Source organism: Paroedura picta, chromosome 12 (assembly GCF_049243985.1).
Source record: "Paroedura picta isolate Pp20150507F chromosome 12, Ppicta_v3.0, whole genome shotgun sequence".
Classification (NCBI taxonomy): domain Eukaryota; kingdom Metazoa; phylum Chordata; class Lepidosauria; order Squamata; family Gekkonidae; genus Paroedura; species Paroedura picta.
Window position 1 is genome coordinate 16767185 of NC_135380.1, and position 25499 is coordinate 16792683.

Genomic DNA, 25499 nt, shown 5'->3' on the forward strand with positions numbered 1-25499 from the left:
TGTGCTGTTTATGATGGTGGAGGACACCTTCCTGCTAGGTATGTCAAACCTTGTTAGGGACTGATTTGGGAATCCAATGTGGGAGGTCTTTGGTTTCTGTGATGTGACTTTGCTTTAAAACACTACGCCCAGCCCAAGGAAACTGCATTTTGCATTGTTGTTTTTTTCTCAGTGACACAAGCCAGGTTGTGTGTATTCTACCATCTCATACACCAGAAACTGATATCAGCTATTCAATTCTGCATCCTGAGAATATTTCTTATTAAGGCAAGTTTCTAGTCCAGTCCACAAGACTGTAAAGATGGGCTTCACCTCTCCCTCTTAGCAAGACAACCATGCAGATGACTAAAGGCAAGAAAGACGTTTGCATCCTCAAAATATGACACAGACATCAGCTTTGATTGGTGCAGAAATTTTTTAATTTCTTTTCAGTGTGGAGTACACACAACCCTGGGGATAAGTAAATGGGAGGGAAATAACCCTAGTATATATAGTTCTGTAAATTAAATTTTTAAAATCAGGAAAGAAAACCTAGTTGATTTGAGTCTCTTTCCTCCCCACTCCCCCTTGACTGGGATAAAGTGACAGTCACTCTTTATTGAGAGTTTGGGTATCCCCCCCCCACCCCCAGCAAATGATCCCCAATAAAAAAATATCCCTGACACATCTGGGTAACGTTACCACATGGCTTGGCTTGCAGCTTTTAAAGCTTAAAAATGTACATCCTGGCATTCCACATATAAATATTTACAAATGTACAAAACAAAAAGCTTAAAAATGTAAACCAAAATGCATCAGAATCAGAAATTAACAGTGTTTAAAAAAAAACCAGCGACAAAACCAATGTCAATGCATCAATGCAAAAAAAGTGACAGGGATGAAAAAAAAATAAAACCCTTACAAAAATATACTTGTCCTCTTATGAGGTGGAGTTTCAGTCTGGCTTGGAATTGCTACACCCATAAGACAAAAGATTTTCTCCACAGAGAAAAGATGGTCCATTGCTACAAAACAGAATCACGCATATGACTGGGAAGGCCAGGATAAAATTGAATTTCCTCATGCGTTCCTTTTTGATGCACCACCCTGGATTCTGCTCCCCTGTGGGAGCCCACAAAAGCAGTTTAGCCTTCCAGAAACATGAAGGGAGACATCCTGCCCCCCCTTTGGCTGAAAATTTCAGCCAATGGCTTAAAAAAAATCCCTTACTAAGGAGAACGGGGTGGTGAGAATGGCAGTGATTGGCAAGGAGGGATTTTGGTTTATGAACCTAAAACTGGCCATTAGTCCACTGGCCTTGAAGCCTGTTTATTATTATCGTTGTCAAGAGAAGTGGTGTGAACTTTTTTTGTCCAAACTCTCTGATTGTCTTGGGAAGGTTAAAGTCTGCAGGACTTTACTCAGTCACCACCTTTTGTGACATTAACAGGAAACACTGCAACCCCCCCTCCCCTCCCCAGCCCAATTTCCCTTTCAGCCCAATGGGAGCTACCCGGGCCTTCCCTAAGGCCAGGCTCACACAGGCAAGAAAATGAGGTGGTAAAACGCACTGCACCATTTCAGACTGACCTGGGGGAAGGGATTGCTCCTTCGCCCTGGAAACCTTCAAATTTAAGGGGGAGAAATGAAAGGAGCTACCTATAACACTGGCCTTTCATCGTATTTCCTTATTTAGAATAGTTTTGCTTCAACCAGATGCCTGACTGAGGGATCTCCGCTTTCCTCACTGGAGTAAGAACAGTCTAAATGAATCCAAAACTGTTCCTTCTACCCTTTGAGGTGGAGAATCATATTTTCAGTCTGTATCTGTATCAACTGCTTTTTTAAACACTATTTCCAGCGACAACAGTCGATATAAGGTAGCCGATCCCGGGATGACAGAGTGCCTCTATCTCTTTCAGCGGTTCAATAACTGAGCTCAAGAAGTCAATCCTCGAAGCACACCGGGGACAAGAGAAGCAACACCCAACCCACTTCCCCTTTTCTGTAGTTGCCAATCTCCAGGGGGTGGCTGGAGATCTCCTGGGCTCAGTTAATATGGAAAAAAATTGGAAGGTGGCATATTACTCCAGGACCCCTGCCTTCCTCAGGACCCACCCCCAAAACAGAAGTGGAACACCTTGTTCCAAGACAAGCACAGAGGTCCCAATCCCATTTGTAAAGGAGACCTGGAGGACAGGACAGGACAGGGAACTGAGCCCTGCTGTCTATTTATCCCTTGCTAGTGCTGGCTCCCTGGCCATTTCAACCCCAATGGGCCCTTGGCAAGAATGCCCTCAAAAGCACACTATCTGCAATGGAAGAAATTTCAGTGCTATTCAATCACTTTCAGCCCTGCTGGCCCCTCCAGTGCTTACAGCTGGCAATTCTGGGCTAGCAAATACATGGAGATTTTGGGGGTGGAGCCTGGAGAGGGACTTCAAGGGGGGTATAACGCCAGAGTCCACCTTCCAAGGCTGCCATTTTCCCCAGAGTACTGATATCGGTTGCACCTGGAGAGCTATTCTAATTCTAGCAGATGGTCATGGAAGTCATCTTGCATTCCTGGCTGGAGCAGGCAGGCCATGGCTGTGGTCAGCGGTGGGCCTAATGCCAAGCTCATGCAGTAAAGGGGAGCTTTCAATCTGGGCAAAGTGAGGCATTGGCTGTATTTCTTAGCCCTTTAACCAGCAGCACAGATGGAAAGGACTCCTGCAGTCTGATCCTAAGAGTCACTTGTGTGTATCTTTAATGCGTGCACCATCTGAACATCACGGTTTCTCCTAGCATAAATTGCAGACCTTGCTGTACACAGAAGGTTGCCAGCTCCTTATCAGGAAATTCTTGGGAGATTTGGGGGTATAGCCTCAGGAAGACAGAGTACAGTGGAGTACAATAGAGTCTGTCGTCCAGAGCATCCATTTTCTTTAGGGGAACTGATCTCTGTTATCTGGAGAGGAGCTGTAATTCTGGGGGATCTCTAGGTCCCACCTGGAGGCTGCATCTCTATATCTATATAGATATAAAAAGGCACATGAGGGTCTCCTTTCTAAACACACGGAATTGAAAAAAGGGGGGAAGGTTCACTCATAGGCAAATGGCACAGCAGCCCCCCCCACACACACACATCTGCACAGCAAAGAGAACAACAGATCTCAGCCTTTCCTGGCCAATAAGCATCAGAAACACTAGGCGAGCAACTTCTCCACTTGAGGTTTGGAGAAAGAAGAGATATACCATGCTCAAAAGGCAGCGCTCACTGTCTTTTTTAGCCTGACTCAGTCCGGAGCCAGAAGTTTCTATTTTGCAGCTGGGAGTTAGATGACTTCAAAATGAGATTCTTGTGCCCAAGGCTAAGCATGGGGAAGCTGGCATGGGGAGTCCCTGCCAAGGCCCATGGCCCACCCTTCCCCCACCGCCCAAGGCCAGATCTGTTGCTATTTGGAAAGTGAAAAATGATAAAACCCAGCCCCGGGCATGGAGCAGGCCCTTCTAGCAGTAGGTCACGCAACCGCTTATGATAAGACACAAGGAGAAACTCCAAATAAAAATAGACCCATCTTCCCACTGGCCTCCCCAGCAAACAATGGCCTTTAGCACGACATGCTGGATCTGGCTGCCTGGCCATCTGCTTTGGAAAGCAAACACCCTGGCAGGCCGGGCCTAACCTCGGATGGAATCAGCACAGTTTTTAGGCCCACAGCTCAGTGTCCCTCCCTCTCCCAATTGTTCCTGGTAGGGCCCCAGCAAAAGCCACCTGGCAGGAAAAGCCACTGCACCACAGTGAACGTGGCTTGCAAGGGAGAGGGCACGTCTGGCTCTGACAATTTCATCGCCCCTCCGAGGCAGCTTTGGAGTAGTCCTAGGTCTGCTTGGGCCTAGGATTGCTGACTCTGGTTTGGGAAATATCTGGAGATTTGGGGGCGGCGCCTAGGAATGGTGGAGTTTAGGAGGGGTAGAAGCCCAGTGGGGATGTGATGTCACAGAATCTGCCGTTATCCAAAGCTGCCATTTCTTCTAGGGGAACTGTTCTCTGTCCTCTGGAGCTTAGCCGTAGCATGCCGGGCGCTACCTGGAAGCTGGTAGCCCTATTCTTGGCCCTTTCCTGCCACACATCCACATTTGGATCAGACGAACTTCTGCCAGTTCTATCACTTGAAGGAGGGCCAAGCCCCTGCCCACAAGCTGCAATAGTCCGGTTTCTTTACAGAGATAGATTCTGAGTGTTTCAGGCTAAATAAAATGGTATTTTTGCAACCTAATCTTTTGAACTTTGTGCTCTTCTTTTCCCATCCCGTTCTGCAAATACACTTGAAACTCCACACCCCCCATCCTGAGATGGACATATGAAACGGCTTTCTCTTGACTCCCCTGCCCACTGAGATGACTGTTGCCTACTCTAACAAGGCACCAGCTTCTCATGGGGAGAAGTTTTTCCCAGCCCTGGCAACATCTTGAGATCTTTTTCACTGATAAGTCCAGGGATCGGCACCAGAGAACATCCCCAGTCAAAGCACGTCATCCACCACTAAGCCAAACATTTTGCACCACGTCTTCCAGACTGCAGTTCAAATCCAGAATTCTATCCCTCCACCTTTCCTCCCATGATGCACGGCTGTGGAGGCTTATGCTAATCACCGTGGACTGATTGGTTAAGAAAGGGCACACAGACACACGCAGGCAACTGAGCGGCTCCCTAAGTCTCTGGCATTCGACTAGCCGGCTGCGCCCCAAACACAGGGGAACCACAAAAGCGTCGCTCATCACCTCCATTTGAACAGGGATATGAGAGAACAGAAAGGGGGAATTCAAAAGAGAGACGGAAAGAACAGGAGACAAGAAGAAAACGACTAGTGAAGCCTAGTCCACGTAAAAGAAGAGGAGATGGGGGACAAAATTAAAAAATGAACCCCGTGTTTCACGCTGGAGACTGAAGAAGGTTTTGAGGCATGACAGCGTGAAAGCCACTTCTTTTGATGATCTCTGAAGAGCTGCCACAACCAATCTCAGTCCACGGCTACTCTCCCCCCCCCCCCGCCCATCCTCTCAGTACCCCCACAGGTGTTTCTCTCCATAGGGCAGCTAGAATTGTGCACTTTTGACCTCAGCCCCCCCCCCCCGCCCCATGCTTGAAATGGTCCCAGGGCTTTCCTTGTCTTTAACAGATGCATAGGCTCTGGTTTGCTAAGGGGTGGGTGGGTTATTCCTGGGGGGGGGGGACCCAAAGGATGTGTCTAAGCTGGGCATCCCCCTCACCAGCTGTACGAACACCAGTCGCTGTAAGAGGCAGGCATCCTGTTTCCGGGACACTGTTCGTCCTCAGCTGCCAGCCCCCTGCCCGTGATTGTACTCCGGATGTCACGTCTCAGGCATCTCCAAGGAAGAAACACCTTCCCCCAAAACACCACGACTGACAGTATCGTGTGGCTGGTGAAGGCCTCTGTGTCTTAGCAGAGAGAGAGAACAAAGGGCAGCTGTGACCTGGATCTGATAGCGTCTCCACCGGTGCGAAAGAGGAAGAAAGATCCCGTCCACGAGCATCCCAGTCTCTTGGGAGCAGAACCTAAAGGGGGTCCTGGGCCACCATCCATGTCGGCACTGGGAGGCAGCGAATGTTTCCGGCTGGCAGGCTCAGCCATCCTGGCACTCCAAAGGCTGCGTTCCCCGATTCCCAGCCACTCGTGGAGGCCAGCAGCAGGACAGGGATGTCTGGATTTTTCTTCCGTGCCTAAGGCAACCCTGAGAAGGCAACGAAAAGGTGGCGGCTCCAGGGGGCCTCGGAGCCGAAGGTCAGGAAGGAGCCTGTGCTGTGGGCCGGCCTGGCGAGGGAGCCGCTGACAGGTTGGAGTGTGCGTTGGTGGTGATGGTGAAGTCACTTGGCTGGGGGGAAAATGCAAGAGTGAGCAGAAAGCAGGAACTCAAGTCAGCAACCATCACAGATAGAAGCAGACATGACAACAACCCAGGCTGAGCGGCTACCCCAGAATGCTTAGTCACAACAGGCAGGAACTGAAAGGGGGACCTTCTCATCACAGATCTTGAGCTGTGTTTCCCTCATGGATCAGCTGCTATCATCTGCACACTGTCTGCCAAAACATCATAGCACTTCCTCCTAGCGGAGAGAAGGCAGCGAGCACTCTGGTGATACGATGCAAATCTGGGTTTTAATATTTATGTTATCGTACTGATACGTTGTGAGCTGCCCTGAGCCCTTGGGGAAGGGCAGCACTAAAGTATTCAAATAATAAATAACATAGATACAAATTTGTTTACGTCGTCTTTCCAGAGACCCGCTTGAAGCAGCTCACAAAGTCAAATGCCAATACAACAGCATAAAAATGTTCCATCCACCCATAAAACCAAGCGAGGGGCATAAAACAGCACAGAACAAGATTCAGGGGCCTGTAAGGAACAGTCCTCAAGCTAGAATCAAACCGCAGCAACCACTGAAAAAGATGAAGCAGTCTGGTAAAAAGAAATGTGTTGGCCTAGTGCTGAAAGGAAAGTCAGGTGAGCTTCGAGGGCATTCCAAAGGTGAGGTGCCACCCCTGAAAAAGCCCCGTCTTTTGTCCTCACCCTGCAGGCAGGGAACACAGAGAACAGGGTATCAGAAAAGAATCCGTGACTGTGCGCCACAGGTGACTGTGCGCCAAGGGCAGGTGATGGGGCATATATATAAAAGGATAAATGTAATTGGGGTAAAAAACTGCAACAAAGCCAAACCCATTGAGGAGAGACACAAATCTGTGGTACAGTTTGAGCCAGGTACATGCATCTGCGGAGGGAAGGCACTGAGAGGCAGAACTCAATCCAGATTGGGTGGGGGGACAGACGGGAGAGGGAACGGCTGCTGCTAGAAGGAATGTCTCTCATCATATCAATAGTGGAGAGAAACACATCACAGAGTTGACACACGGCTGTGATGCTGTGCCTTACGTTTCGTCGAAAGAGCCGCTGCAGCAAGCTGCGTTTGGGAGGATCGGGGAGCTGCTTCCAGTCCAGGTCGGGCGAGCGGGTGCCGTTTGGTCCAAAGATATTCAGATCTTTAAAGCACTCGGTCTCGATCATCTAAAGAACAGTAAAAAGGTTATGCTCTCCGTGTGGGAAGGCAATGGCTCGGATGTCATGTTCCCATTACTTAGTTCCCGGCGAGCTTTCCTGTTTTTGCTGAGAAGCGGTCCTTTGCTGCGGAGTGCATTCCTCTTGCGATAGGCACTTATGGGCTCCTTGAAAAATGCTGGTGTTGCACGAGTGGAAACACTGAGCATGTGAGGAAATGCACTCTGTAGTGACCAGATAAGCGTATAGAGAGCTAAGGCAGAGGATCCAAGACAATGTTTTCCGGGAGTCAAGCATGCAAGTTCCAGAACTATGGATTGTCCGTCGCAAGGGAACGTAGTTGGAAAAGGGGACTGTAGACTCATAACCTGATCAGATAACCCCCTCACCACCTTAAACAGGTCATTTATCCCTTCTGATATTGCAAATTACCAGATGGCCTTCTGTATTTCTTTCTGTTGATGTTTCTTAAAACTTTTAACGAGACTACCCATCAAGCAAAACTGAGACCAACCCCCCAAAAAGCAACAGTTACCATTTATACTCTGTCTTCAATATTCAATGCACATATTAGATTGGGCATTCTCATCTGCAAGTTACAGAACTGGGGCTGAAAGCTAGAGGCATCTCTAAGATTACCCGACAAAGTTGACAAATCTTCTAGTGGCCCAGCTGGGACCTCCTGGGTTGACGAGAGTGCCAATAGGAACATAAACCCCGATACAAGGAGCTGCATGCCAGTGGCCCCAAATCCTCACCTCGTTCTGCCAGGGAATGGGGACACTGCCGGTGGTGAATTTGGCATAGAAGTCATTGTCCGTTTGGTCCAAGTTGACCCCCTTAACCGTGGAGAATTGCTCAATGTCCAAGACGTCTTTGCAGTACACAGCCCGGGGCTACAGAAAAGACCAACCAGTAAGTTTGCTTTTTGCAAGTCTCACACATGGAGCTATGTATTTGAGAGTGCAAACTTCCTGCTCTATCCAATAACCCACTCCCCCCCCCCCCTTTACTGCCTCTTTTGCTTCCTAGAATGCATCCATGACATCGCTTCTCTTCCTCCACAGCCCTTCTTTCATGGAAGCCACTGGAAATCTCTGAGGCTTAGAGGATTTGGGACTTGTGAACTGAGTGCCTACTCTTCCTTTGCTTCCTTTCCCGTGCCTCTACCTTCATTCTTTCTCTGTGTTGTCTCCCCTGTGCTCCATGTTAGATCGCAAGCTGATAGCTCTACGAGTAAACAAAAGCCGTGGGTTTCCATAAATGCTGCCAGGTGCCAAGTTCCATGAATACACGGGGAGGGAAGGACCAATGGTTCTGTACATGCAACATATCTGTATACAGAACCAATGAATGCCGAGAAGGAAAAGGGCTGTCTTCCACTCCCTGTACTACACATGTTTACCACCTGTGGGAACAGCGCCTACAGGTGTACAAACACCAAGCCAGGATCAGGATCATGTGTTCCCAATTGTTGCTAATCATGGGGAAGCAACCTATGTGCACTGTGTGACCACATGTAGCCAATGTGTATAGGGCACAGGTGGCCAAACGGTGGCTCTCCAGATATCCATGGGCTATAACAGGGGTAGTTCAACCGCGGCCCTCCAGATGTCCATGGACTACAATTCCCATGAGCCCCTGCCAGCAAGTGCTGGCAGGGGCTCATGGGAACTGTAGTCCATGGACATCTGGAGGGCCGCGGTTGGACTACCCCTGGGCTATAATTACCATGAGCCCCCACCAGCATGCTAGAAGGGGATCATGGTAATTGTAGCCCATGGTAATTGTAGCACATAGACATCTAGAGCAGAGGTAGTCTACCTGTGATCCTCCAGATGTTCCTGGACTATAATTCCCATGAGCCCCTGCCAGCAAACGCTGGAAGGGGCTCATGGGAATTGTAGTCCAGGAACATCTGGAGGACCACAGGTTGACTACCCCTGATCTAGAGAGCCACTGTTTGGCCACCCCTGGTAGAGGAGGAGGAGAAGCAGTCATGGGCATGGAGTGGAGCCAGTGTGTTTGCTCCCAGCTCTCCACGCACTGGCTCTCTTCACTGCCTCCACGGGGCTCTTCCACTTCTGTCCTCCACATCTTGCCACATGCGCCCTCCATGCCCACCTCCTCTGCGCCTGAACTTACGTCTGGCACAAAGGAGGGCTTCATGATGCCTGCTTCCAGCCGCTTGAAGTTGATGGTCTTGAAGAAGGGGTGCAACTTCACCTGGACTGCCCCGTCCGCCTTGCATCCAAGCCGGTGCTTGGGATCTTTGGTCAGGAGCTGGAGAGAGATGGGGGGAAAAGGGGCAGGGTAGATTCTGAAGCTATCGGAGGAACAATGTCTCAGGCAAAAGTTGCAGGCTCCTGGACACTCCCAGCTCAGCCCATGAAACATTAAGCACCACTTAGCCACTTGTCCCTACTTCGATTCTTTTGCCTTCTCTATTTATATTGTTCGGTCCAAGTTATTGCCTTCCAGCAAGGCAAAATGATTAAGAGCGCTGGACTTCTATCCGGAGAGCCTGATTCCCTGTCCTCCACACACAGCCAAATGGGTGACCTTGGGCTAGTCACAGTCCTGTTAGAAACTGTTCCACAGAGCAGTTCTCTCAGAGTTCTCTCAGCCCAACCTATCTCACAGGGTGTCTGTTGCCGCAGACCCCTCCCGGAGATGCCGCAGACCCCTCCCGGAGATCCCGCGGACCCCTGGTTGGGAAGCCCTACTTTAAACAAGCACATATGCAGTGGGCAGTTGTCGGACACAAGTGCTGATCCTATGACAGCATGGTGAACACTGTCTGTAGCCAGCATGCTGTCGCTGTGGTTAAGTAGTGGTTGGAATAGGATCCCAGGTTGAAATCCTTGTTGTGCCACAGAAGCTCACTGGCTGACCTTGGGCCATTGGCTCTCCTTCAGCCTAAAATATCCCCTCACAAAGTTACTGAGAGAGAACCACAAATGTCACTCTGGGCTCCTTGGGGGAAAAGGCAAGTTAAAGTCATACTTGACAGAGAGAGAGAGAGAAAGAGAGACAGAGATGGAGACAGAGACAGAGAGAGACCTTTCTGGCCCTCACCGCCTTGCAGATGGCCTTGGCGTCTTCTGAGAACTTCTCCGAGTACTGCTCCTGTTCCTCCTGCACCCGCTTCTCTACTTCCTCCCGCTTCACCCGCTCCTTGCGGGCGCGGAAGGGCGACTGGCCCTCGATCATCTCGTAGATGAGGCAGCCCAGCCCCCACCAATCCGGGCTGAAGGAGTAGCGCTCGTTGTTAATCACCTCAGGAGCTGAGGGGAGAACAGGCGAGAGCTCAGTCAGAGCCTCCTACAAATGATGAATTGGCCACAGCACACGGAAAGTACAGAGGGTGGTAGGAGATGAAGAATCCACCTTCCTTCAACATGGGCTGTTCCTGCAGCGCACAGCCGGCAGATGAAATCCTAATTGCCTTTTCCTGTCCCTCCACCCACACTTCAGATGGGCTGTCTGCATGGATCCTCAAATAAGCCAACACGATTTCAGTGTTCTAAAATGTATGGATAAAACGTGATTGCCTCATAGCTCAGCTGACTCCCAGCCCTAGCACATCTAAGGAGATAATAACAGCAGAGAATAAAGGTAAAGGTATCCCCTGTGCAAGCACCAGGTCATGTCTGACCCTTGGGGTGACGCCCTCCAGCGTTTTCTTGGCAGACTCAATACGGGGTGGTTTGCCAGTGCCTTCCCCAGTCATTACCGTTTACCCCCCAGCAAGCTGGGTACTCATTTTACCGACCTCGGAAGGATGGAAGGCTGAGTCAACCTTGAGCCGGCTGCTGGGATTGAACTCCCAGCCACATGGGCAGACAGCTTCAGACAGCATTTCTGCTGCTTTGCCACCCTGCGCCACAAGAGGCTCTTTTTACAGCAGAGAATGGGACAGCACATTTCCAGATTTCCCCAGTTATGGCAATCAACCTCTGTCCAGCAGGCCCATAATTTCTGGCTTAGAAGTTATATCTGCAAAGACTTCCAGAGAGGGATTCCACAGCCCACGGCCAAGTAGGCCTTACACTCGGGCCTCCTGAATGTCGTGGCTTCAGACATAAGTGTCTCCTGACTATGAATGGTCAAGGTTGCCCTTGGCTGGCAACAAGAAGCCATTCTGTGGGAGTGGCGGGCTAGAAATCGAATCACAAATAAATACCAAAGAAATAAAAGAAGGGGTTGGGCAAGTATTCCCCAAGCAGATTTCCCATCCATCCTCACCCATGTAGCCAACAGTTCCTACGCGGCCACGGATGGTCTCGCCCTCTGGGATCTTGATGGCCAGCCCCAGGTCTGAGATCCGGATGTGACCTACAGGGGAAAGGGAAGAAAGAGGGCATGGAGCACTGAGTGGGGAATTCCAGTCTCTGACCCGGTGGATGGAGGTGGTGGAGCGTGCAGTGGGTTCAGCCTCCAGAACCTTCAGTAAGACTGTTCTCTGCTGGAGACCCAGGAGAGCTGCATGCAGTAAGAGCAGACAATCTGGCAGAGGGCCAAATTAGATGATATACTGGGAGATCTGTGACTGAATCCCCCGAGTGGTTTTCTTTGGTAAGGAACAGGCCTGCCAAGGATGCGAGTAGGAGGGCAGTTCAGACTACAGCCACAGTACAGGGAAAGAGGAGGTGTAACCCCCCCCCCCAAAAAAAAACTGGGTGTCTTCACCTTGGTCTCCACCTCTCCCTCTGAAGTACAATTTGTGTTGCTAGGGTAAACATGGGGGCTTTCTGTTTAATAGCCTGTATATCTCCCCCAAAAGTGAAAGCACCACCACCGACGTGTTATTTAAAATCCCCAAAATGGTATTAAGGGAATGGCTAAAGCTGTTTTCTCCTTGTGATGCAACTCATCACACACAGATCCTGTGGCTGCTATTAACCAATGAAAGATGCTGAGGATCTCTGAGCCACTTGCAGGTCTCCAAAGTATTCTGCCCAAAATCCAACACTCACCATCGTCATCCAGAAGAATGTTCTCCGGTTTCAAGTCCCTGCAAGGGAAACACAGGCAAAACCCAGAATGAGAAGTAAGGTCCGGCCCAGACAGCAGTGCTCTTGGCCTCTTCTGAGTATACAAGGGTGGTGGTGGTGGTGGGGAGAATAAGAACCCCTTCAAAGTTTACTGGTTCTTACAAAAAGCAGAAGTGGTGATAAACCTGAGGCTTCCTGCATGGGTGGGTGCATGCGTACACTCAATTTCCTCCCACATAGGAAACTAGGACAGGGAGGGGAAGGGTTTATTTATTTAGAAGGAGATTTGGTTCTTATATGCCACTTTTCTCTAACCGAAGGTGTCTCAAAGCGGCTTACAATTGCCTTCCCTTTCCCCTCTCCACCACAGACACCCTGTGATGGAGATGAGGCTGAGAGAGCCCTGATATTACTGCTAAGTCAGAACAGCTTTATCAGTGCTGTGGCAAGCCCAAGGTCAACCAGCTGGCTGCATGTGGGGGAGGAGTGGGGAATCAAATCCGGCTCCCCAGATTAGAAGTCAGTGCTCCTAACCACTACACCAAACTGGCTTACTTACTTATTTCAATTCTATGCTGCCTTTCTCCCCAGTGGGGAGGAAGAGGAAGGATTTGTTTACTTCTGCCTTTGTCCCCAATGGGAACCCAAAGTGGATTCCAACACAACAGTCTCTCTTTCTCTGTTTTATCCTCACAACAACCCTGTGAGGTAGATCAGCCTGAGACCATGTGACTGGACCATCATCTGGTAAGCTCCTATGGCACAACGGAGATTTGAACCTCCCAGATCATTGTTTGACACTTTAACCAATATACCCGATGGGCTCCATTTCATTTTTGTCCCAGATGCCTAACTTTGCAATGTTTTTGAATGGAGCCTGAGCAAAAAGGGGGCCCTCCCCATATTGTCCTGGAACCCCCAAGCCCCTGTCTCCCTGGGATTGGCAAACGGCACCCTCCTCTCACCTGTACACAATTCCCTCCCTGTGCAAATGCTCAAGGCCACAGCAAATCTCTGCAGCGTAGAAGGTGACCCGTTCATTGTCGAACCCGGGATTGCCCATATTGTAGATGTGGAACTTCAAGTCTCCACCGTTCATGATGGTGAGCACCAGGCACAGGGCATCCTTGGTCTCATAGGCATAGGCCAAGCTAACCTGAGAGCAGAGACAGAATTGGAGGGTACTGAATGGTCTTTAGACCCAGAGTCTTGATGTTAGAACAGTTCACAAGCAGGCTTGCAAAATCCAAAACCAACTTTTTTGAGCGTCTAGGCACCTCTGACATTCCAACACGGGGTGACGGGCACAACCAAAACATGGCTGCCACAAAATGGCTGCTGCAAGAGGCGGAGCCAGCTTCAGTCACACAGTGCAAATCCTTGTGCTATGATGGCAGCTTTCACTAAAGCCATGTGTAAAAAAAATCTGCATAGGCAATCAAATCTCCAGTGGCCAATCAGAAGCCTTGATGGGCAAAAGCTGCATCAGGCCCCACCCCCTTTCTAAAAACACTTGGTGGGCAGGTTACCAAGAAAGGTGGCAGCAGGTGTCATTGATGCCACAGGCTTCATGTTGGAGACCCCTGATCTAAAGCAACCAATACACATCAGAATACCCCTCGTAAATTTAAAAAACAAACAAACAGAATAGCTACTAATTTCTTTTTTAACCAAACAAATGCCTATCAATGGACAGCTCAAAAAAAGATAAGCATTAGTGCCAGTCAAGAGTGGTCCACAAACAGCGTGGCACTGAGGAATAGATAGCCCACCACACAATAGCAAGAGGTGGAGGTGTGAAGAGCAGAGACTCCGATTATGACCACAAAAATGGGCTTTGCATAGAAGCAGGTGTTGATCCCTGGTTCCGTGGCCCAACGTTCTTTAGTTACTAAAACCATTTTTCTTCTGCACTCCCAAAGGAGATGTACACCTAAAAATGCTAAAATCAATATGCAACTAATACCACCAGTGATGAAATAACTAACAGGAGGAACTAAAATGGCATAATTATTTTCTGCAATAAAACCGCCAACAGAAGACTAAGATAATACACTAAATCACAAAAGCAGCATAAAATGATCAAAGGGCAACTGTCTTAGTGAATCAATCGTTTTAAAGGTTAGCAGGGAAGACAGGAGAACACCAGTTTTAAAAATCTAGCAGGAAGTCTGGATAAACAAGGAGATTTTTCACTGAGCCCAATTGGAACCAGCGAGCTGTGCCTGGAAACCAACTGGTGCAGATTCTTTGATCCTGGCTAAATACATTCAGTCCACAAGGGCTTGGTCTGGTCTGAACCAACCGAGGTTCTCAAGCGTCTCCTCTAAGCAGCTCCATGGACAACACACCCCTAATCTGGAGGTAACCAAAGCACGGCACAGGAAATGGCGTGCCAGAGAAGAAAATGCAGGAAAGAAGTGTCAGAAAAGCAGGAATGCCTTCATTGCAATTTGGCCTGTCTTTGTTTCATTTGTAGCCCATTTTTCTCTGCAGACTGGACCCACAGAAGGTTATAACATAACATTCTCCGTTTCTTCATCTTATCCTCACAACAGTCCTGTCAGTTAGGTCAGGCCGAGAGTATGTGGCTTGCTCATGGCCACCCAGCAAGTTTCCACTGCAGAGTAGGGATTTGAGTCCTAGTCCAACCACACCACCAGGACTCTGTGCAGTGGGGTCAGCTATGGGTCCGGGCGGACACTCACCACAAACCGGCTGTTGACCTTCTCTAGAATCTGCTTCTCATTCAGAGCCATGGCCTCCCCTTTCCGCTTCTTGATGCGCTTCTTCTCCAGCTTCTTGCAAGCGTACATCTTCCCTGTGGCTCGCACCTGGCATGCGCAAACCTGGAGACAAGACAAGGCGAACTTACTAAGAAAGACAACTCATGGCCTCTGGGGACCAGGAGAGAGCTTAGTGTGCCAAGTAAGGCTGGTGTTCATGGCGGAACTGGCAGAATATTCCAGATGCGTCTTCACCTGCCAAGTGGGTCCGAGGTCCCTCCTGTGCCACCTCCAGGGAAAAGAAAGCCAAACACCTCAACTACTCTCTTTGAACCTGAGTGCAAAGGGCAGGTCTTGTACATCCGCCAAATGGAAGCACCAGGGGCCACATGGAACTCAAGTCCCTCACTTCAGAAAACACGTGGAAAAGTTACACCTTACACAGCAACCCCTGCCTAGCAATCCGGCATTTCGTGGTGCTTCCTCCCATTGGCTTTGCAAAGGGAATTTTAAAATCCTCCTTCATTTATTTGTACCTTCATTTCTTCTGTAGTTCTTTTTTTCTCACTGAGACCCAAGGCGAATTGCAAAATTTTAAAACAATACAAATAAAATCAGCATTTTAATGCATAAAATAGGTGTGGCAATCAAACTGAATTTTCAGAATCAGAACACAGCGCAATTTAAAAAGTGCACTGCATGCAATTAATGATATAGCCTGATTGCCTAAAACGTTTTTGTCCAATTCCTGTCCAGAGTAATCTAACCTAGTAACTGCCACCCCCTGAGTTACCAGCACTTACATGTCAAATGGTAAACATTATTGTAGGGGGGGGGAGAGACTGCTGTTGCTGACTGATGCCTTTTGATCAACTGAAAGATTTGTGATTGATCACACCGATTTATTCAACTTGGCATTCCCGAATGCGCATCTGAGTTCACACTGCTGTTTGATTTACCTGTTGTCTCTGTGTTTTGCGGTTTTATGCTCATGCAGACGCCACCCCCAGAGAATCCCTCCTTGCTGTTGCAGCCACCTACCTCTCCGAAGCCCCCTTTCCCAAGAATCCGGTATTGTCTGAAGGTGTCTTTGGTCACCGATTGTCTAAAACGACAAAGTTGCATTGCTTAATGAAAAAGTCTGTCCCTATGGGGATCAGTCTGGCAAAGCACCAAGATAGATTCTGAGGATGGAGAAGATTACTTTACCTTTCCAGGTATTTCCACTGGAGGAACCTGTCAAAGTACATGCTGTCCTGGTAATTCGTGAAAGGGGCGCCACTCAGGTACTCGTGCAGACGGCTGTGCAAAAGACAGGAGTTCAGATCCAACAGCCCATGCCCGGGGGTCATCTCCAAAGAACTTCTCCCAAGAGGGTCAGGCCTGCTGGAACTGTGACTCCCTGTTTATTAAAGAACCTATTTCTCTCTTGCTTAGCATCCCCGCCAAACTGGGACCCTCTGTCTATTGTCTGAAGTGAGACAGCCCATACTGCCTTTGCATGTACAACATGGAGCTCAGGGAATGGCCACACCTGGTGCCCTCTCCTGAAGCTCTACCAAGCTCAGAACTCACTGCATGCAGTTGCTGAAGAGATCTTTGCAGGAACTTCTCTGCAGGTTCTCCTTGCATTCGTTCATAAGGGCCTGGCTGACCTCGGTCATATAGTCTGGGGACTAAGACGAAAAGGAAACACCGTTATGGGCGGCAGAGGTCACAAGAGAAACTCTAAACCGCATCCCGAGTACTATGCGGAATAATGTTACAAAACAGAACAAAGCCAAAAGCACCTTTGCTACGATTTAACATGGACGCAGTCGTGAGAACTGCAATGTCCCTACCACATGCATACAGACAGGCACACAAAGACACACTCGCTAAATATACCACGAGACAAGAAGGGCCGTGACTCAGTGGTGGAGCACATTTTATATACAGGTTTGACATTCAGTTCCTGGGATCTTGGAGAGCTGCTGCCAGCCACAGAGGACCACACGGCCCTAGACTGACCATTGGTCTGACTCAATACAGAGCCGATTTTCATTTTCACAGCGCAACCGTATGCAAATTTACTTCTGTTTAAGTTCATTGACTTGAACAGACTTAAACCGGAGTGACTCTGCAGGGGAGGATACAGTCCATGTACAAGGGGAGGCTGTGTATCCTGAATGGCCAGCAGGTGGCATAGCACACTTGCACGAACACGCAGGGCCATGCCCGACCCCCAAACATGCAGCCATCAGGGCAGCCAGCAGCTTACCTCGCTGTGGAAGAACCTGTGGATGATCTCTTCTCCCATCTCCTTGCGTTTCTCGTCTGGGGAAAGCTCGTACTCTGCCTGTGGGAGAGGGAGATGGACTGAGCAGGCCTGCCTGGAGGGACCAACTAGGAAGTTTAAACAGCCCCGGAGCAAAAAAAACCCCCAAAAACCCTGAGTGCTCAGTGGCATGGTTGGGTCCTCTGGGAGGTGAATCCTGATCAGAAGACAGAAAGAATGTAGCTTGGGAGAAAGGAGAGATCCGAGGATGCTGGAGACTTCTAATATCTGATCCTTCCTTGGCCCCCCTTAAATCCCCCCTAAATTAACGGCTGCTTTTTCTTCACAGCATCAACCCATCCCTTTTCTTTGGTCTTTTCCTGGAATACATTCAAATATACCATGCGATCCCCCAGTCCCAGGCAAACAAACAAAAAACACCTTCTTACTTTATCTATCATTCCTTTCTGCTACCATCCCTGGAGCTAGGCATGAGAGAGGCCTGTACCTTTAAAAGCTTTGGGGATAGCACTCGGTTTGCCAGTTGAATCCTTGGCATCTCCAGCTAAGGGATTTTGGGTAGGGAAGACCTTTCTCTGCCTGACATCACGGCGAGTCTTCGTACATTCATCTACTCTCCCTTCTTTGCCTCCAAACTCCTGGAATGTGCTGTTTACTCCCACCATCTGGCCCTTCTCTCTTCTAGCTCCTCTTCTGACCTCCAACAATCTGGCTCTTGCCCTCCTCTCCAACTGCGGTCCTTAGAATTAATTACCAGCAAAGACTTCCCAGGCAGATCTATCTGCATGCGGGCCCTTCTCCAATTCTATCACCCCACATCTTGCCAAAGGCCACCCTGGTCTCTTGAGCAATTCTACTCCTTCCCAGAGTTCTGGGGGTGCCGTTCTCCCTTCCGCTGAATCCCTACTTAAAGCCCTTTGTTTAACTCTTCTACCTGCACCGCCAACCATCAAATCCCCACGCAATGATAAAATGCATTCTGAAATATATTAAAAGAGCCAGCATAGTGTGGTATCAGGTTAAGAACAGGGAGATCCAGGTTTGAATCCTCACTGTTATGAAAGCTCACGGAGTGAATTTGGCCCAATCACACACAATTGGCCCAATGTACCCCAAAGGGTTGTTGGGGAAAAACAATGTACATTGCTTTGGGATCCCAGTGGAGACAAAGGTTGAAATAAACTGTAAATATTTCCCCTTACAATTATTCTACAAGCCCCTAATTTCTTGCATCTCTCTGTGGATTTTTTAAAAAAGTTTTATCTACTTTTCTGCCTTTCCTCTTATCAAAACTTTAGACTTCAAGTCATTTGGGGCAGAGTCTTTTGTGTGCTTGTGTTATTTTGTAAAGTATTATGCACACGGATGTCATCAGATAACTAAGAACCTCTTACCCATGCCAGGAGGCATTTATTTAATCCATGTTTTAATTTATTTAGTACCTTTACACCCCACCTGTCTCCCCAACAGGAATCCAAAGTGGCTTACTTAATTCTCCTCTCTTCCATTTTAACCTCACAATAACCCTGTGAGGCAGGTCAGGCTGAGAGAGTGTGACTGGCCCAAGGTCACCCAGCAAGCTTCCATGACACAGGTCTCTCAGTTACTAGTTTGACAACCTTAACCAATAAATCACACTGGCTCTTATGCAAGACCTTCCAGAAACTGTGCGATTACAACCCTGTGATTGCTTCTGCTGTACGGGCAGGAACAAGAAGGGAACTCACAAAGACAATCCCACTCCCCCCTTCTCATCACACTTGTACGACCCAGTCCCTGATTTACTTCCTGCCACATGTCTGCTCCCAGCCCCAGCATTCCCCCTGCCATAAAGCTCCTGACTTGCTTCCTGCCCTCTCACACTTCCCTGCACAAGTGAGGTATGTGGGCAGGTAGGCAGAGGGGGAGCAAGCTGCAGCAAGCTCTCCCCCCGCCCCTTCTTCCATTGGTGGCTACTGCCATGTTTTTGTGTCCCATTCTGGATTGCAGCAGCAGCCTCAAATGATGCCAAACCCTGGTTACGTTGACCCTGGTTACGTTGGTTATATCGGCACACACAGCAAAATCATTACAAACTTGGGGAGACGTACTCCAATAGTAGACGTACTCTAGTATTTTTCTCTAGATTTTTCTGCAAACCCAGAGGCTTCATTTGGATATGCAGAATCTTACTGTGCAGTCGTGGCTGGCCTCACCGTACAGATTTTTCCGTCCATAAGGAGACCAGCCCTTGGGCTGCTAGATATATATGTGGTTGGAGAAACAGTTAAAAAATCCAACTGATCTATATCATAGCTACTGGACATGTTCAGACCCCCTCCTAAGACACCGGGCCAAACTTTGTGTTCTAGGATTTGAAAATTCTGCAAGAATTCCCCTTTACCCCGCAGATACATATATATGCTTCTCTCCTGTTTACACCCTCCTTTCTGCCCGTTTTCCACAGGATGCAAGCTGTTTGCCTGACCCCGAGAGAAGCACACTGCTGCTATAAAAATCTGACCTGCAGGTCCCCTCCCGAATGTTTTGGAACAAGGCCTGGTGCTAGGAGACGAGGGAAACAAGACAACGACCCCTGAAGTGCCAGGGATGAGGAGCAGGTGAAGGGTTAATTGGCCTGGCATGCTCTGGATAGGGCTGGCCTCAGTGGGAGAATGCAAGAAAGTCAGGGATGAAGCTGGCTATATGACCACTCAAGCCAAGAGCAGGGATCCAGAACTGGAGAAGCAGCCAATCAGTGGATAAGGGTAGAGCAGGTGTTTTAAAAAGCCTTCCCCCCCCATATGTAGATACACACACCCCTTTCTCAAAAGCAAGAAGCACCAAAATAGGAAGCCAGCGGGTTGCCAGAACTGGAGTGGCTCATGGGTCATTGCCATTCTCAAAGGCTCCCCGACTGACTCCTGTGTTTTCCTTAATGAGAAGGCCGCTGGGGTGACAGCCGTGAGAATCCAGTCGGAAGGAATGTGCAGCAGCTCCCGAGGGGGCAAAAGGAAATTCCTTGACTCGGCTTCGATCGCTGGGGTGCTTTGCTGAGAGCTCCCCCCGTAGAGAGTCTCACGCGAAGTTCAGAAACAGAAAGGGAAAGTCTCCAACAGTCCCGGAGGATGGGGGGAAGCTGTAAGACTGATCTGTTACAGATCCCGTATTTCCTGAGCCACAAAACCAAGGGAAGGATGATTCGTAGGGATAGTCACAAATCACAGAGGGAACATATGTATGAAACACACACACTAACATCCAGAGAGGCAGGATTAGTCTTATGACTGAAGAACAGACATAATGAGCAAGGGAACTCAGGAAAATCCAGAATTCATATCCTGTAGATCAGGGGTAGTCAACCTGCGGTCCTCCATTTGCCCATGGACTACAATTCCCATGAGCCCCTGCCAGCATTTGCTGGCAGGGGCTCATGGGAATTGATGTCCATGGACATCTGGAGGACCGCAGGTTGACTACCCCTGCTGTAGATCTCAAATGTGACTCCCTGTGTTTTCTCAATGTCTGACACATGTCTCATGGATGTACAAATGTCTGCGTATAGGAATTTTTATTTGATGCAAACCCACCCTCCCCCAAAAGCCAAAATGACACTGATTGGCAGGTGAAATGTTGGCTTTTTTAGTACCTGCTTACCCCTTTTTCCTCCAAGGAGCTTAGGAGAAGGTACGCAGTTTTCCTCCCCTCTTCCACTTTATCCTCACAACAGCCCTGTGAGATAGGCTAGGTTAGCAGCTGATGACCTCCCCAGGGTCAATGACAAAACTTCACAGCCGAGTGTCCATCCTTCCAAGCAGCTCTTCTTTCCAAAGGGACCTCTCTGTGGTGTAGAGATCACTTTGCATCCTGAGAGATCTCCAGGGATCTCCAGGCTGAGTGGTACTAAGCCTACTACTGCCCAAAACATAACCATAACAACTGCTTCAGGGCCCTGTATGAAGTCCCCGATGCAGGCCTACAATGCCTTGTTCTTTAGCCCTCAGCTCACTTCCAAGTCTTTCTTTACAAGGCTGAGTCTGAATGACATTTTCAGCCAGTTCATACAGCTGCAGCCAGAAAGAGGATCTTTTTTCCCAGCATGTGTTTCCCATTTAACAGCCATCTGACGAGACCGGCATTCCTGTCATTTGTGTCCAGCGGGCTTATGCAAATAAGCAAAAGGCTTAAACCTTTTTACATGCTGGCTTAAATTTTCTGGTCGGCCTAGGGGACCACTCTGCGCAGATTTGAAGCGGGTTGAAGGAGTGCCTTTCAATCCACAGAGGGGGAGAAAAAAAGAGAGAGCCCCGTTTGATTTCATAAACAGTTGGGCAATGGGAAACACAGATCCGTTTCAGAGGCTTGTGTTCTACCTCTTTAAAAAGGCATCGAAATTGGCCTTCTGCTGCCAAAGGAGCGCAGAGTAGGAGCAAATGGATTTCAGATCAGAACGGAGCATTAGTTTGCAATTAAAAAACAAAAAAAACACCCGGCTCAAATGAGTTGACGTGACCCCTGGAGCAACAAATTTGCTTGGCTGCGTGTAAAATGCTTCCAGAACCAGGAAATTTTTGAAAGGGTGAAAAAGGAGGGGGGAGAAAAATTCATGAAAACACTAGGATATTATTTCAGATGAAGGGCTGACTTTTAAAATTACACGTCAGCTGGATGGAATTTTTGCACCGTTGACTTTAGGACAGGCTGTGAAACACACTCTTCTCTCCCAGCAGAAAAGTTGCTCTTCTGGAATTCAGTTCTCTCCTGTACCAAACAGTCCCCTTTCCCCTTGCGAGCTTTCAGTGAAGCAGTGGCAGGGAACAAAATGGGAAAGACTGAAGAAGGACAAAATCCCTGCAAAAAGGAGAAACCCTTGGAGGGGTTGTTGGCCTCTGCCTGCCTCTGTTTTAGCTAATGCCGTGACTTGAACAACTGAGCAGCTACAACTCTTCCCACATACTCACCCCCAACTCCAGGCAGAAACCAGCATGAAAGGTACATTGCTAGAGTGTTGCCTTTGCATGTCAGAATTTCAGGCTCTAATCCCTGCTCCGAAACTCCCTGGGTGGTCTCTGGAAATCTCACTAGCTCAGCCTACCCTGCTGCAAAAACAAAAAGTTGTGATGATTCTAAACCTCCCCTTTGAGCCTTTCGGAGGAAGGGGGCAATCGCAGAGTTAATAAGCTGATAAGAAAACTGAAGCCAGAAGTGACTTCATGGGGTCTCAAAAGCCCAAGGTCTCAAAAATCTTTAGTGTTTTAAAGGGACAGCCAAGACAAGACAGGCGGGCTAACAGGGAGGAGGCAAGGGCAGGTGAGGGACTATTTGGAAATCCTCCTTCCAAATCACTTCCTGAAGAAATCTCTAAGCTCTCAGGCTTCAATGGACTGACCCCCCCCTCCCAATTTTGTGCCTCGACATTCCTTGCTTTCCAGATTCAACATTATCAGGCTCGGAGGTCTCTTTTGGTTAATTTATTACAAAGTCCTAATTTTCTGCACGTCTGGGGAATCCCTCAAATCTGCAGACACACCCTACTTTGCATACCGGTGGCCTGGATTTGCAGCTTACCCCATGCACATAAGAGCCAACCACTTTGTTACGAGACACAAACCTATTTAGAGGTTACCGTGAATGCATGTGCATCCTGAGGGCATGTGTGTACTCTTTACCAAAGAGGATGTGGACCCTTTACAAATGAAGCCGCCCTGAGCCTTAGGGAAGGGTGGTATCCAAATGCAATAAACAAACAAACAAAATGGAGAATAACACCTGGGTAAATAAACAGGGGCTTCAAAATCACACATTGAACCATATGTGCATTGAACCTAAGATGAGCATTACTCAACAGGCGCAAAAGATCAAGTGCACATTGCGTGCAAATTATACATGCGTTCCCCCTAACCTTTGAATGAGGCTACAATGATAAAGAAAAACAGAGCGGTTGAACTCATAAGAGAAGCGTTCTAGAGATTATGTATTCCCACCCATGATTTTCTAAATGCCGCACACATGAATATTTCACAGCATACAACCCATGCTGATTCATGCATAGCACTTCTAACCTTCAGTCGGTTAATGACGGGCCTTTGCTTGGGGCAGAGGGAGGGTGTCCATATCCTGTGACCACTAGGACATACTGCCCATTCTGGTTTTATTGGCTTTCTAGTTAGTGTGGTCTCTCAAATAAAGCTCAGGCTTTGCAAACACATGGGCTGCTGTGGCCTTATGCTCTCAGCTTTAACGAGGAATCTGTGAATCTGGAAAGGGATCTGAATGGCTGCTGGCTTCTACTTTTCCAGAAGGACACAACTACTGTTTGCTCCCCTGGCTATTCACCTTTGATGAAGCCTGAATTTGCTTTTGCATCTAATGCACTGCCTAGACTCATTCAGATTGTATCCCAACTCTTGTGTTTTAATCTAAATCTACTACCAAATCTACTACCAAATCTACTGTTGTTTTTTTAATGCTGCACAGAGGATCCCCCCTCTCTTTTTAATAAAATACTGAGTCTTTGTGATTTATTCCTTCAGTACATTTTTATCCAGAACTTCTTCCAAGGTGCTAAGGGTGATGTACATCTGCCCGCCTTCCTTCTTTCCTTTTATGCTCACAATTTTGTGAGGTAGGTAAGCTGACACACACACACACACACACACACACAGCGAGAGAGAATGTCACCCAATGAGCATCATGGCAGAGGGGGGGCTTCTAACCTTGTCCTTCAAGACCCTAGTCAAGCATCCTAATCACTGCACACCAAGCTGGCTCTCTATGCCAGGGGTAGTCAAACTGCGGCCCTCCAGATGTCCATGGACCACAATTCCCAGAAGCCCCTGCCAGCGAATGCTGGAAGGGGCTCCTGGGAATTGTAGTCCATGGACATCTGGAGGGCCGCAGTTTGACTACCCCTGCTCTATGCTGATGTTTCATTCAAAACAATAGAAAGCTGGAAGGGAAACTCCAAAGTCATCTAGTCCAGTGGTTCTCAACCCTGTGGTCCTGACCCTAAGTGGGGTCACCTGACCCTTTCCGCCTGACCCTTCCACACTGGCCCACCTCCACACCGCCTCCAGATCGTTGTGCGCGTGAGTACATGCCACCCCTGCCACTGCTGCAGTTGGGGTCGTGGAATTACGGTGATTGAGAACTGCTGATCTAGTCCAACCTCCTGCACAATACAGGAAAGTCACAACTACTAATCTATGTCCAGAGGAAGGCAAAAAAGGAAAGCCGATTTGGCCTGGAGGAAAATTCCTTCCTGATCCCAAAGTGGTGCTCAGCATTACCCTTTATTCTTTCATTGTTATGGCTCAAGTTGTCCCAAGTTTTATTTTGCTTTTAACCCTGCGTATATCCTGCTGCTTCTATCATTTTACTGACCGGCGGTTAGTGACTTTAATCATTTATAATGAATTTTTCTTTTGCAACATTTTTCATGTGGTTGTAAACCATTTTAATAACATATTATGGAGAGACAGCTTGTTCCTACTGAGCAAACTGAAATGAAATCCTGGCAAAACAGAGGTGATGCTGGTGAGGAAGGCGACCAGCTTGAAGGGCATTGTGCTTCCCACCTTGGATGGGGTTCAGCTGACCCTTGCCGACTTGGTTAAGAGCCCAGGGGGTCACAAAGGATCCTCCAGAACTGCCAGAGAAGCAAGCTTATTAAAAACAACGAGGCACCCATGACAGGGCACTGGCTGTCACCGACAAAGTCCTTCATGATCTTGGGCCCTCATACCTGTGGGATGGCCTCTCCCCCTATGCTCCACCACAGCAGTTTCACTCATCTGAGCAGCGCCTTCTGAGGCCACCATCTTGCAAACAGGCAGGACCCACCAATGACTATACACTGTACACAGGCATTTTCTACTGTGCTCCTCATCTTATGGAAAGACTCCTGGCTTTCCATAGACTGGCCTTTCCCAACTTTTTTCCCAACTACTGAAACATTCTCCAGGCTTTGGGAAACCCCAGAAGTGGTGCGATTGTGCAGAATTTGGTTGGGAAGCAGAGCTGTGTACATGAACACCATGGGCCCCTCCCCTTCTCACCCCCTCCAGGCCCATCACTGGCCATTCTGGGAGGGTGTGAGGGTTGACATGGCCATGTATGTTCCTATCACCTGACAAATGATTCACAAATATGAAAGATGATCAATTAAATGTAGAAGTGGCTGGCTAAATATGTACAAGAGTTAGGATGGATCTACTGAACACATGAAGTATTTTGGAACTTTTAACCAGTCTTATATTGTGTTTGTACTGGTCGCTGACCGAAATAAATGCATCTGATTAACAAATTTTAAAAAATATATAAAAACTTAATTAACTCCCACCCATTCAGGAAAGAAGAAGAAGAGTTGGTTCTTGTATGCCGCTTTTCCCTACCTGAAGGAGGCTCAAAGCGGCTTACACTCGCCTTCCCTTTCCTCTCCCCACAACAGACACCCTATGAGGTAGGTGAGGCTGAGAGAGC

At 48.5% G+C, this 25499-nt stretch overlaps 1 protein-coding gene across 2 annotated transcripts in view; it reads right to left on the minus strand.

Annotated features, from left to right (window-relative positions):
- Positions 1 to 396: 396 nt before the first annotated feature.
- The window catches only part of LOC143821387 (G protein-coupled receptor kinase 5-like), a 76963-nt gene continuing 51860 nt past the window's right edge, over positions 397 to 25499 (minus strand). For both annotated transcript variants that reach the window (XM_077305284.1, XM_077305285.1), the window contains exons 4-16: positions 17022 to 17099; positions 16337 to 16437; positions 15971 to 16063; positions 15803 to 15866; positions 14744 to 14884; positions 13001 to 13191; positions 12018 to 12055; positions 11287 to 11376; positions 10117 to 10325; positions 9184 to 9321; positions 7797 to 7934; positions 6916 to 7047; positions 397 to 5859 (exon numbers count right to left, since the gene is read on the minus strand). In XM_077305284.1, the coding sequence (XP_077161399.1) occupies positions 5770 to 5859; positions 6916 to 7047; positions 7797 to 7934; positions 9184 to 9321; positions 10117 to 10325; positions 11287 to 11376; positions 12018 to 12055; positions 13001 to 13191; positions 14744 to 14884; positions 15803 to 15866; positions 15971 to 16063; positions 16337 to 16437; positions 17022 to 17099 (1503 nt within the window). In that variant the 3' untranslated portion in view covers positions 397 to 5769. The remainder of the gene's footprint in view (positions 5860 to 6915; positions 7048 to 7796; positions 7935 to 9183; positions 9322 to 10116; positions 10326 to 11286; positions 11377 to 12017; positions 12056 to 13000; positions 13192 to 14743; positions 14885 to 15802; positions 15867 to 15970; positions 16064 to 16336; positions 16438 to 17021; positions 17100 to 25499) is intronic.